At 44.1% G+C, this 12,500-nt stretch overlaps 1 protein-coding gene across 5 annotated transcripts in view; it reads left to right on the top strand.

Annotated features, from left to right (window-relative positions):
* The window catches only part of garnl3 (GTPase activating Rap/RanGAP domain like 3), a 92,985-nt gene that overhangs the window by 48,688 nt on the left and 31,797 nt on the right, over positions 1-12,500 (top strand). For all 5 annotated transcript variants that reach the window (XM_076283967.1, XM_076283964.1, XM_076283966.1 and 2 more), the window contains exons 4-7: positions 801-900; positions 5,092-5,210; positions 11,214-11,278; positions 12,343-12,406. In XM_076283967.1, coding sequence (XP_076140082.1) covers positions 801-900; positions 5,092-5,210; positions 11,214-11,278; positions 12,343-12,406 — 348 coding nt within the window. The remainder of the gene's footprint in view (positions 1-800; positions 901-5,091; positions 5,211-11,213; positions 11,279-12,342; positions 12,407-12,500) is intronic.

The following is a 12,500-nucleotide window of genomic DNA, read 5'->3' as shown; positions in this document are numbered from 1 at the left end:
TGCAGAGGAGTTGCTTATATCTTGTGACAGTGCGTCTTCAGCTGTGCTCCATACGTGTCTCTCGCCTCTCCCCTAATCACTTTTAACTGTCATTACCAGTTTGCAAATGATGGTGAATAACTACTCATCATGAGATGTACAGTATTTCGTAATATCTTTATTCTAATTATGTTTCCCATTGTAATCGTGCAATTTGTAATGTTTTGCATGGACGTGCGCTGGTGTGCGTTCATGAATGATAGAAGGATGGTGCGTGCACCTGCCAATATGACTGTTGACAATGCGCTCTTAAAATAACATATAAACAACTCGCCATAGACTTCTGACCAGGTGTACAATAGCGATTTTTAGACAATGCACCAAAACATCTTTTGTCAAGATTTAGTAATTGTTAAAAATAATAATATAATATTACATTTGACAACAATTTTATTGAACTTAGCTCTTAGCAAATGGTTTGTTGAGTCTCTGGGGAAGTGTTCCCCAAGGGCTTTGTGTGTGTGTGTGTGTGTGTATATGTGTGTGTGTGTGTGTGTGTGTGTCTGTGTGTGTGTTTGTGTGTGTGTGTGTCTGTGTGTGTGTTTGTGTGTGTGTGTGTGTAAACGCTGATAGAAACAGCCAAATTTAGCTGCCCATCGATGGAACCGAGTGGGTGGTGATATTGATGAAGCTACTGGTGTGTGTGTGTGTGTGTGCGTGTGTATGTGTACAGTGTTTGTGTGTGTGTGTGTGTGTGTGTGTGTGTACATGAGGAGGTATGTGTCATTAAGTCCATGTTCCCCTCTGTCGACCCTCTGCAGGCTACGGACTACACCCCAGGAACCTGGAGAAGGACCGATGTCCATCTGGAGAATCCGGAATACCACACCAGATGGTTCTTCAAGTACTTCCTGGGAAAAGGTTACATTTCTTTTGCTTCTGTGGAGCGGAATTTGCACACACATGCACACAACACACACACACACACATACACACACACATGCACATGCTGAAATAGTTACAGTTAGGTCACACACACACACACACACACACACACACACACATTCAGATGCATTCGCACACACATAGCTATGGGTGAAACTTCCCTTTGTACACACATACACCTGGGAATATACACAGGTAAAACTTATTCACAAACACACTCCTACACATAAATCGCAAAACACAAAAACAACCAGTCACACACAAACACCTCCAGAGCCACACAACCTGCCGGTCACCCATATGCTCTAAGCATTTGGTACAGTTGGTCACCATGCCAGAAGTTTGCATGTATCACACATACCTACACACACAATACACACACACACGCGCGCGCGCACACGCACACACACAATACACGCACACACACACACACACACACACGAACACACACACACACACACACACACACACATCACACACACATACACCCCCCTTCCATATGTCCCGCTCACTGAATTTGACCAGCTCCAAATGTTCCTTGGCAAGCGTCAGGCCACATGTTTAAAATAACTCACAGTGTTGGTCTTAGCCCACACACACACAAACACACACACACACACACGCATGCATACATGCGCGTACACACACACACACACACATAACCACACATACACACACATACACATGCATGCATGTACACAAACACATATATTGGCATAAGACTAAAACTTTAGATGACTCTTGTCCTCTCTGGTTTCCTGAAGAGTCCCCAGTAACAGTGCTGGACTAGGCTATATTGGGCAGGTTTTAGCCTGTGTGTGTGTGTGTGTGTGTGTGTGTGTGTGTGTGTGTGTGTGTGTGTGTGTGTGTGTGTGTGTGTATGTGTGTGTGTGTGTGTGTGTGTGTGTGTGTGTGTGTGTGTGTATGTGTGTGTGTGTGTGTGTGTGTGTGTGTGTGCGAGTGTGTTTGTATGTGTGTAACAGGGCTGGGCTGGGCTATATGGGCAGGTTTTAGCCTAATGAAAACCCATCTCCATCCGTGATCATGAATGCAGATTCCCTCTCAGAGACAGGCACTTGAGACTGAGCAGACTACCGAGAGGATAACACAATTAGGCATACTCACACACACACACACACACACACACACACACACACACACACACACACAAAAATGGCAAACACAAACAACCTTTGTCTTGCTGTTGGCTCGAGTTAGAAACCTACATGTAAAATGAGAATGAATGTCTGTAATTTTCTAAAATGAGCATATCCAGGATTGGAAGACAAAGAGAGGAATATGAAATTAGAGAGAGGGAATGAACAAGACAGACAGAGAGAGAGAGGGGAGAGGGAGGGAAACAGAGAGAGAGAGAGAGAAAGAGAGAATGAGAGAATGAGAGGCAGAGAGAGAAAGAGACATAGAGAGAGGGGAGAGAAAGGGAAACAGAGAGAGAGAGAGAGAGAATGAGAGAGGCAGAGAGAGAGACAGCGTACAGTCTTATTCTTTAATTGGATTGTGGTCTGTGTCATGCTCTGTTTTGTCTCCTTCCCAAATGAAAAGAACAGAGCGTGGCCAACTCTGTCAGTGACCCCGCACTGAGTCCAACCACATACACACACACACACACACACACACACACACACACACACACACACACACACACACACACACACACACACACACACACAGAGAAGGAGAGCAAGAGGGAGAGAGCGAGCACTGAGTCCAACCAGATACTCACACACACACACACACACACATACACACACACACACAGAGAAAGAGGGAGAGAGAGAGGGAGAGAGCGAGCACTGAGTCCAACCAGATACACACACACACACACACACACACACACACACACACACACACACACACATACACACACACACACACACAGAGAGAGAGAGAACTAACTCTTTGGATCTAACTCTTTGAGAGAACTAACTCTTTAGATCTAACTCTTTGTCTTTAAATGTAAAGTAAATTTAACATTTGATTAATTAATTACTAATCAACCTGTAAAACGTTTTATTCTTTTCCAAAAGTGGTCCACTCAAAAACATGAGCTCATTTCATATCAGTTTTTGGAATATTCAGGGACTTTACTCCTCTACCTTTGGTTGTAAGACCACTCAACCTGAGTTTTTGAAAATGTTGATATACTTATTCTTACCGAAACGTGGTGCTGCACAGAAACACCCACCCACTGTCCCAAGGGATATAATGAAATTGTAATTCCCTCCCTAAAAAAACAGTAATATACGTCATGGCAGGAGTTCTGGTGTAATTTTGGTGTGGTACAAAGAAAAGTTCACTAAACACATTTCTATAGTGCAATTAGGCAAATCACATGTCGTCACAAATCACACATTGGCTAAAACATAGCGAGAACTCCAGGAATCAAAGGAAGTGTTCACTTACAGTCTGATGCCTCTCCAAACGCAGAAACGAATCGCAATCACGCCATTACGTTAAGACGTGTTAAGAAAAAAATATTAATATTTTGCTGTAATCCATTTTGACACTAAAAAAAAGTTATCCACAGCGATCAGTAGGCCTAGATGCACAAAAAGGGTCATGGTGTATCTAGCCAGGCCTACACACGTCCCATTCACCAGGCGTCACATTCACCAGCCAGTTCCAAACAGGTGAACGAGGCCTCTCCACTTTTTTACACTCTCTGTTTGGGCACTATCTTTCATTTCGGGCACTGGGTGTCATTAAGGCATATTCTCTCTCACACCAACTTTTAATGCTTTACATCTACCTCCCTCTTTCTTTCTTATTACTGACACAGACATTGCACGCATACATTTAGTTTATCTTCCTTTCCCCTAGACATTTGGTTACATATATTTGTTATAAGTATTAGTAAGTATATATTGTATACTCTTTTGATCCCGTGAGGGAAATTTGGTCTCTGCATTTATCCCAATCTGTGAATTATTGAAACACACTCAGCACACAGTGAGGTGAAGCGCACACTAATCCCGGCGCAGTGAGTTGCCTGCAACAACAGTGGCACTCGGGGAGCAGTGAGGGGTTAGGTGCCTTGATCAAGGGCACTTCAGCCGTGCCTACTGGTCGGGGTTCGAACCGGCAACCCTCCGGTTACAAGTCTGGAGTGCTAACCAGTAGGCCACGGCTGCCCCCATCTTTGATTATTATTATCTTTGATTACTTTAAATAAAATACCTTTCGGTTAACCTTAATTCTGTTGTCTGCCTCCATTTTATGTTATGGTTAAAAGCCAGCCGTAACAAATGCCATAAGGCAAGAAACAGTTGTTAAATAATTAAACAATTATTACTTTTATATGGCACCAATCCATATAATTGCACAGACAAACACCATACATGCACGCAGGCACACACACACACACACACATGGATGTGTATCTATTTGCCATGTACTGTTTTCCAAGCATTCTCTATATAAATGTATGTCTAAATGTTTTGCTTTGGCAATGCCAAAATATTTGTCATGCTAATAAAGCTCACTTGAATTGAGAAAGAGGGAGAGAGAGAGAGAGAGAGAGAGAGAGAGAGAGAGAGGGAGGGAGAGAGAGAGCGAGCAAACACTGAGTCCAACCAGATACACACAAGTCTCAAAGAGAGGGGGTCGGAGAGAGAGAGAGATAGAGCACACACTGCATCCAACCAGATACAGCTCCATGAGAGAGAGAGGTAGAGAGAGAGGGAGTGAAAGAGAGAGAGAGAGAACTGCGTCTAACCTGATACAGCCGGCATCTCAAAGATGGAAGAGAGAGTCTGGATGAGATGAGATGAGATGAAAGGAGATGCAGCCCTTATCTGAGAACAAACGCAAACTGGTTTTCACCTCCCTCTGCGCTCAGAGAGCTACTTCGCTGCTACATCACACACAGGGACACTGCTGCCTGCAGTACAATCTGGAAAGCACACACACACGCACACACACACAAACAAACACACACACACACACACACACACATACATACATGCGCACACACACACACACACACACACACACACACACACACACACACACACACACACACACACACACACACACGGTCTCCAACACTCATTCAGATCCTCATTGTCATCTCCATACACATTCACACTCACACACGTGAATGCTCACACAGGCCCACTGAAATCAGTTCTCCTGTTGTGTCTGTAGTTCACCAGAACTACGTGGGGATGGACGCTGAGAAGAACCCCTTCTTCCTGTCCGTGGTTCTTTCAGACCAGAACAACCAGCGGGTTCCGCAATACCGGGCCATCCTCTGGCGCAAGACGGTGAGTCAGATGCCCTCAGCCGCACACACACACACATTCACACACACACACACACACACACACACACACACACACACACACACACACACACACACACACAAACACACACACACACACACACACACACACACACACACACACACACACACACAAACACACACACCACACACACACACACACACACACACACAAACACACACACCACACACACACACACTCACACAGGACTTGATGTTCTACTACAGTGTACACTGGTGGGCCGTTGAGGTATTGCAGGTGGGCCAAGAGAACCTTCTTGTAAATTTGGAGGAAACAAATAATAATTGTATGTGATTACATGAAAACACAATTCATATGTGTTGTTATCTGTTCATGGGCTATGAAGTAAAACATTTAAATTAAAACAACAAGTTATCGCTAATACTGCTGTTCACAGCACGCATGGCACCCATTCAAAGCTCCTATAGATATCCTATGTTGGAATTTTACCACTAATGGCTTATATTTGATAACACATGGATATTTCATTTCTTTGGAATTGGGGGAGTTATCAAATCAATCAAATTAAGAGATGTTTGCGTGGATAACAAGAGAACTTCGGTGGCAAGTTGTGATTATGATGTCTGCTTCTCTGTGTTGCCCTGTAGTAGGTGTTACTACTGAACAACCTTGCTGTTTAACATGCATGCACACACACACACACACACACACACACACACACACACACACACACACACTGCTACTTTGTGTTGCCCTGTAGTAGGTATAACTACTGTGAACAACCTTGCTGTTTAACATGCATGCACACACACACACACACACACACACACACACACACACACACACACACACACACACACACACACACACACACACACACACACACACACTGCTACTCTGTGTTGCCCTGTAACAACCTTGCTGTTTAACACGCGTGCTGACTCGCTGTTGGATGGGGGTTTGGGGTTTTATAACCCCCTCCCTACCGCTTCCATTTGCCAAGATTTTTTTGTTGTGTGTATATGAGAAAAAGGCCTGATGCATGCATGTTTTGCATGCACACACACCACAATGACAATACAAATCCTTGATTACTTGAATCTTGCGTTGTCCTGTCTGTGACATTGACGAGCGGCCGGTTGCTACATTCATCGTCTGGAGTTGTGAATACATTTTTGGGTGGGCTGCAGAAAATGTTCAGAATTAAAACTGGGCCTCAGCAGCCTTCCGTTTGGGATCCTCTGGTTTACCACATCACCGTGAATGAGAGCACAGCAAAATATTGAGAGAGAGAGAGAGAGATAGAGAGAGAAATGTGAGATTAGATCACAGGGAACGAATGGAAAGGGTCAGATGGTCTCTCTACAGTACTACACTACAGTAAACCATATGATGGTCAGATGGTTTACTGTAACGCTCTGATCAGCTGAGTGTGTGTGCGTGTGTGTGTGTGTGTGTGGGTGGGAGTGTAAGCAAAGGGTACTGTATGTGTAAGAGATTCGCTGACCAGAGTCTCTCTTGATGTCACATTTTGTTTTGCTCATTAAACGAGAACACCAGTTTAAACTTCTCTCACCATCTCTTTTCTCTCCTTCACTCTCTCTTTCTCTCTCTTCCTTTTCTTCCCCGCCCTCTCTCCATATCTCTCCATCTTTTCTCACTAACACACTCGCCCACCCACCCTTACAAACACATACATCCTCACAAACACACACCCACCCTCACAAACACACACATCCTCAGAAACACACACACACCCTCACAAACACACACAACCTCATAAACACACACACCCTTACAAACACACACACCCTCACAAACACACACACACCCTCACAAACACACACACCCTCACAAACACACACACCCTCACAAACACACACATCCTCACAAACACACACACACCCTCACAAACACACACACACCCTCACAAACACACACACCCTTACAAACACACATGTCCTCACAAACACACACACACCCTCACAAACACACACAACCTCATAAACACACACACCCTTACAAACACACACACCCTCACAAACACACAAACACACACACCCTTACAAACACACACACCCTCACAAACACACAAACACACACACCCTCACAAACACACACATCCTCACAAACACACACACACCCTCACAAACACACACACACCCTCACAAACACACACATCCTCACAAACACACACCCACCCTCACAAACACACACATCCTCACAAACACACACACACCCTTACAAACACATACACCCTCACAAACACACACACACCCTCACAAACACACACACCCTCACAAACACACACACCGTCACAAACACACACATCCTCACAAACACACACACACACCCTCACAAACACACACAACCTCATAAACACACACACCCTTACAAACACACACACCCTCACAAACACACACACCCTCACAAACACACACACACCCTCACAAACACACACACCCTTACAAACACACGTCCTCACAAACACACACACACCCTCACAAACACACACACCCTCACAAACACACACAACCTCATAAACACACACACCCTTACAAACACACACACACCCTCACAAACACACACACACCCTCACAAACACACACACCCTCACAAACACACACATCCTCACAAACACACACACACACCCTCACAAACACACACAACCTCATAAACACACACACCCTTACAAACACACACACCCTCACAAACACACACACCCTCAGAAACACACACACCCTTACAAACACACACACCCTCACAAACACACACACCCTCACAAACACACACACACCCTCACAAACACAGACATCCTTACAAACACACACGTCCTCACAAACACACACACACCCTCACAAACACACACACCCTCACAAACACACACACCCTCACAAACACACACACCCTCATAAACACACACACCCTTACAAACACACACATCCTCACAAACACACACACACCCTCACAAACACACACCCTCACAAACACACACAACCTCATAAACACACACATCCTCACAAACCCACCAGAGAGCCCCGGGTTTTCAAGCGCTGAATAAGGCATAGATTAGCCCTCCAGATTAGACACAGAAAGGGCCCGTTGTCCGCGCCTTCGACAGCGGTTCTCCTACCAGAGGGAACCGTCAATATGATTTGCTCTCTTTTGTACGGCACTCAGTCAAAATCAATGTCTTGAAAGTGCCCCCTGAAGTCAGCCATTGTAAGACACTAAGGAACAGTCAGACGTATTGACAGCAATGCGGCTCAGAGTTGCCGAACGTTTGACTTTGTGAAATGTCAGCACATCAGTGGCCTGTGAACAGCTGTGCACTCAAATTAAGCACGCACAAACACTAAGGTAATACCGAAGGCTGTTAACGAATGGATTTGTTGGGGGGTGCTGTGGTGCTAACAGCAGCATCCGTACCACGTTCGGGTCCAAGTGTCCACGGTGACCAGGTTTCAAATCCAACCTGTGGTCCTTTTCTGATCCCAACCTGATCCCTATTGTTCTGCTATTGGTGTGATGTGAATAGTGTTATTCTAGCTGATTACTCTGCTATTGGTGTGATGTGAAAAGCGTCCTACATACTCGCCACTCCCGACCAGTAGTGCGACAATGTGACGTCACAGAAGCGCCGTAACCATTTATACTCGTGCGTGGTGGTCGCGACACTAGTTGCAATATTCTCCTGAATTGCCATTGGCCTCAATGGCAGTAAAAACTACCCTCTGTGATGATACTTCAGACTTCGGTTGCTGCTATTCACAACTACCATCATTACCATCTAGTTTCCAAGGTGTGTGCAGCTAGATAGATAGATAGATAGTTTATTCATCCCGAAGGAAATTTAGCTAGCTGGCTGGTGCTGAGAGATGAGTTTGTGTAATTTCCTGAGGTGGAAAGAGATTTTTTTCAGGTCTTAGATATCCTTTGGTTGAAAATTTGGTTGTTACCTTTTGCTGGATTATTGGCATGTCCCTGGGTCCTAGGTCTTTCATTTTAATTCCCTCTCTCTGGTAGCTTTATTAACTTATCCAGCAAACTATTTAAAAACTCTCGCTGGTAACCTAGCCAGGTTAATTTTCCTCTCTTCTCTAACTGACTATTCAAACATGTTTATTTAAGATGTGGGCTAGGCTATATGAAATGCCTGAATGTTGTTGATGTCTGTATAGAGGCATGCATGCTCCCTGACCTTGGCTTCAAGCTCATCCTGCTTGTCGCGCGCATCTGAAAAAAAATCTCCTGTGCACTACCTTCCTGCGCGAGGCTGAAATTTCTTGTGCGACAGAGGAAATTTTGACGTCACATTGTCGCGCTACCGGTCGGGTGCGGCGAGTATGTAGTACGCTTTATTCTAGCTGATTACTCTGCTATTGGTGTGATGTGAATAGTGTTATCCTAGCCGATTACTCTGCTATTGGTGTGATGTCAAGTCAAGTCAAGTCAACTTTATTTCTATAGCACATTTAAAAACAACTGAGTTGAACCAAAGTGCTTACAAACAAACATAAAACAATGACAATGGTACAACAACAATAATCACATAACATGGGGGGAAAATAAATAAATAATTGAAATAATAATAAACAAGTTGGTCAAAAATAAAATAAAGAATAAAGAGTGTGTGGGGGGGGGGGGGGTATTAAGGTAGATTAAAAGCTTGGGAGAAAATGAAAGTCTTTAAGTTAGACTTAAAGCAGTCAATGGTTGGAGAGGACTTAATATGTACAGGTAGACTATTCCAGAGTTGGGGGGCAACAACAGAGAAGGCTCTATCACCCTTAGTTTTAAGGCGTGTTTTGGGGATATAGAGAAGATTCTGAGATGAAGATCTAAGTGATCTTGGAGTGCTGTAAGGAATTAGTAGGTCACCTATGTAACTAGGTGCCAGACCACTGAGGGCTTTGAAGACAAAAAGTAAAATTTTAAACTTAACTCTGTGCTCCACAGGTAACCAGTGCAGTTTAGCCAACACAGGAGTTATATGCTCACGTTTCTTAGAGCCACTTAATAATCTAGCTGCTGCATTTTGAACTAGCTGAAGTCTGTTGAGAGTGGAGTGGGTCAGGCCTGCATATAAGGAATTACAATAATCTAGTCTAGAAGTTATGAAAGCATGTATAAGAGTTTCAAGATCGGAGAAGGAGAAAAATGGCTTCAGTTTTGCAATGGTTCTTAACTGGAAAAAGCTGCCTTTGACCACACTATTTACTTGCTTATGAAAATTTAAAGAGGAGTCAAAGAAAACCCCAAGATTCTTTACCTCACTGTGGCAGTTTGCAGAGAGAGGTCCTAGTGCATTTTTCAAGATAGAAACATCGCTTGGAGGGCCAAAAAGAATTATATCAGTTTTACTTTCGTTCAGTTGAAGAAAATTTCTTGCCATCCAGCATTTGATGTCACTGAGACAGTTAAAAATATTCTCCAAAGAACAAATGCCATTAGTGTTAACAGGCAGGTAAAACTGAGTGTCATCTGCATAGCAGTGATGCAGATATGTGAATAGTGTTATCCTACCTAGCCAATTACTCTGCTATTGGTGTGATGTGAATAGTGTTATCCTACCTAGCCAATTACTCTGCTATTGGTGTGATGTGAATAGTGTTATCCTACCTAGCCAATTACTCTGCTATTGGTGTGATGTGAATAGTGTTATCCTACCTAGCCAATTACTCTGCTATTGGTGTGATGTGAATAGTGTTATCCTAGCTGATTACTCTGCTATTGGTGTGATGTGAATAGTGCTATCCTTGTCAATTAGTGTTAGTCCAGCCGATTACTCTGTTGGTGGTGTGATGTGAATAGTGTTATCCTAATGGATTAGTGTAATCTGCTGTTGTTCTGGTATGCAGTTACAAAGTGACAAGACCCTCCTGATCTAAAGTATGAATGTGCTGATTCTTTCAGTCATTGTATTAAATTTACATTATGTCTTGTTTTTTTTTTTATAATGTGACATTTGTGTAATATATTCTTTTTCTGTCTCTTGTATAGGGTACTCTGAAGATAAGCCTACCTTACAGTCCCACCAAAACACTATCAGTCAAATCCATCTTAAGGTAAGAATGCTAGGTCTCTCTTCATCATTACTATCTGCCCTCCAGGACTGAAATACCAATCAAGGAATGGTGTAGGCTACTTCTGTGGATGAATGGGCTAATGTGGAGTTTGGAGTAGGTGTAAATAATAACCATGCCACAGCTTAGTTTGAAAATCTTAATTTGCATCACGCTTTTCTAAATCCAAACAGATTTGTACTGTGTTGTCTAGTCCAGTGCAGTGCACTGACTCTTACCTTGTTTCCCTCATGCTCACCCTCTTCCTCCCTCTCTCCCTGTCTCTATCTCACCCTCTTCCTCCCTCTCTCCCTGTCTCTATCTCACCCTCTTCCTCCCTCTCTCCCTGTCTCTTTCTCTCTCCCTCCTTCTTTTCCTCCCTCTCTCTCTCTCTCTTTCTCTCTCCCTCCTTCTTTTCCTCCCTCTCTCCCTGTGTCTCTTTCTCTCACCCTCCTTCTTTTCCTCCCTCTCTCCCTGTCTCTATCTCACCCTCCTTCTTTTCCTCTCTCTCTCTCTCTTTCTCTCTCCCTCCTTCTTTTCCTCCCTCTCTCCCTGTCTCTATCTCTCCCTCCTTCTTTTCCTCCCTCTCTCTCTCTCTTTATCTCTCCCTCCTTCTTCTCCTCCATCTCTCCCTGTGTCTCTTTATCTCACCCTCCTTCTTTTCCTCCCTCTCTCCCTGTCTCTATCTCACCCTCCTTATTTTCCTCTCTCTCTCTCTCTTTCTCTCTCCCTCCTTCTTTTCCTCCCTCTCTCCCTGTCTCTATCTCTCCCTCCTTCTTTTCCTCTCTCTCTCTCTCTCTTTCTCTCTCCCTCCTTCTTTTCCTCCCTCTCTCCCTGTCTCTATCTCTCCCTCCTTCTTTTCCTCTCTCTCTCTCTCTTTCTCTCTCCCTCCTTCTTTTCCTCCCTCTCTCCCTGTCTCTATCTCTCCCTCCTTCTTTTCCTCCCTCTCTCCCTCTCTCTTTCTCTCTCCCTCTTTTTTTTCCTCTCTCCCTGTGTCTCTTTCTCTCACCCTCCTTCTTTTCCTCCCTCTCTCTCTCCCTCCCTCTTTCCTTCTCTTTGTTTCTCAGTGCCATGAATCTGGATCGATTTGAAAAAGGCCCCAGAGAGATCCTCAACCCGGACATACAGAAGGTGAATCATACAACTGTCAATCAACCAACCAATGAACCAAGCAATCAATCAATCGATCAATCAATCAGTCAGTCAGTCAATCAATCAGTTTAAC

Source organism: Alosa pseudoharengus, unplaced genomic scaffold, assembly GCF_046254945.1.
Source record: "Alosa pseudoharengus isolate Yale_2024_CS ecotype anadromous, Long Island Sound unplaced genomic scaffold, YU_APseudo_1.1 YU_APseudo_1.1_scf_14, whole genome shotgun sequence".
In the NCBI taxonomy this organism is placed as follows: domain Eukaryota; kingdom Metazoa; phylum Chordata; class Actinopteri; order Clupeiformes; family Clupeidae; genus Alosa; species Alosa pseudoharengus.
The sequence above is the reverse complement of the archived record's forward strand: the minus strand, read 5'-3'. Positions and strand labels throughout refer to the sequence as shown.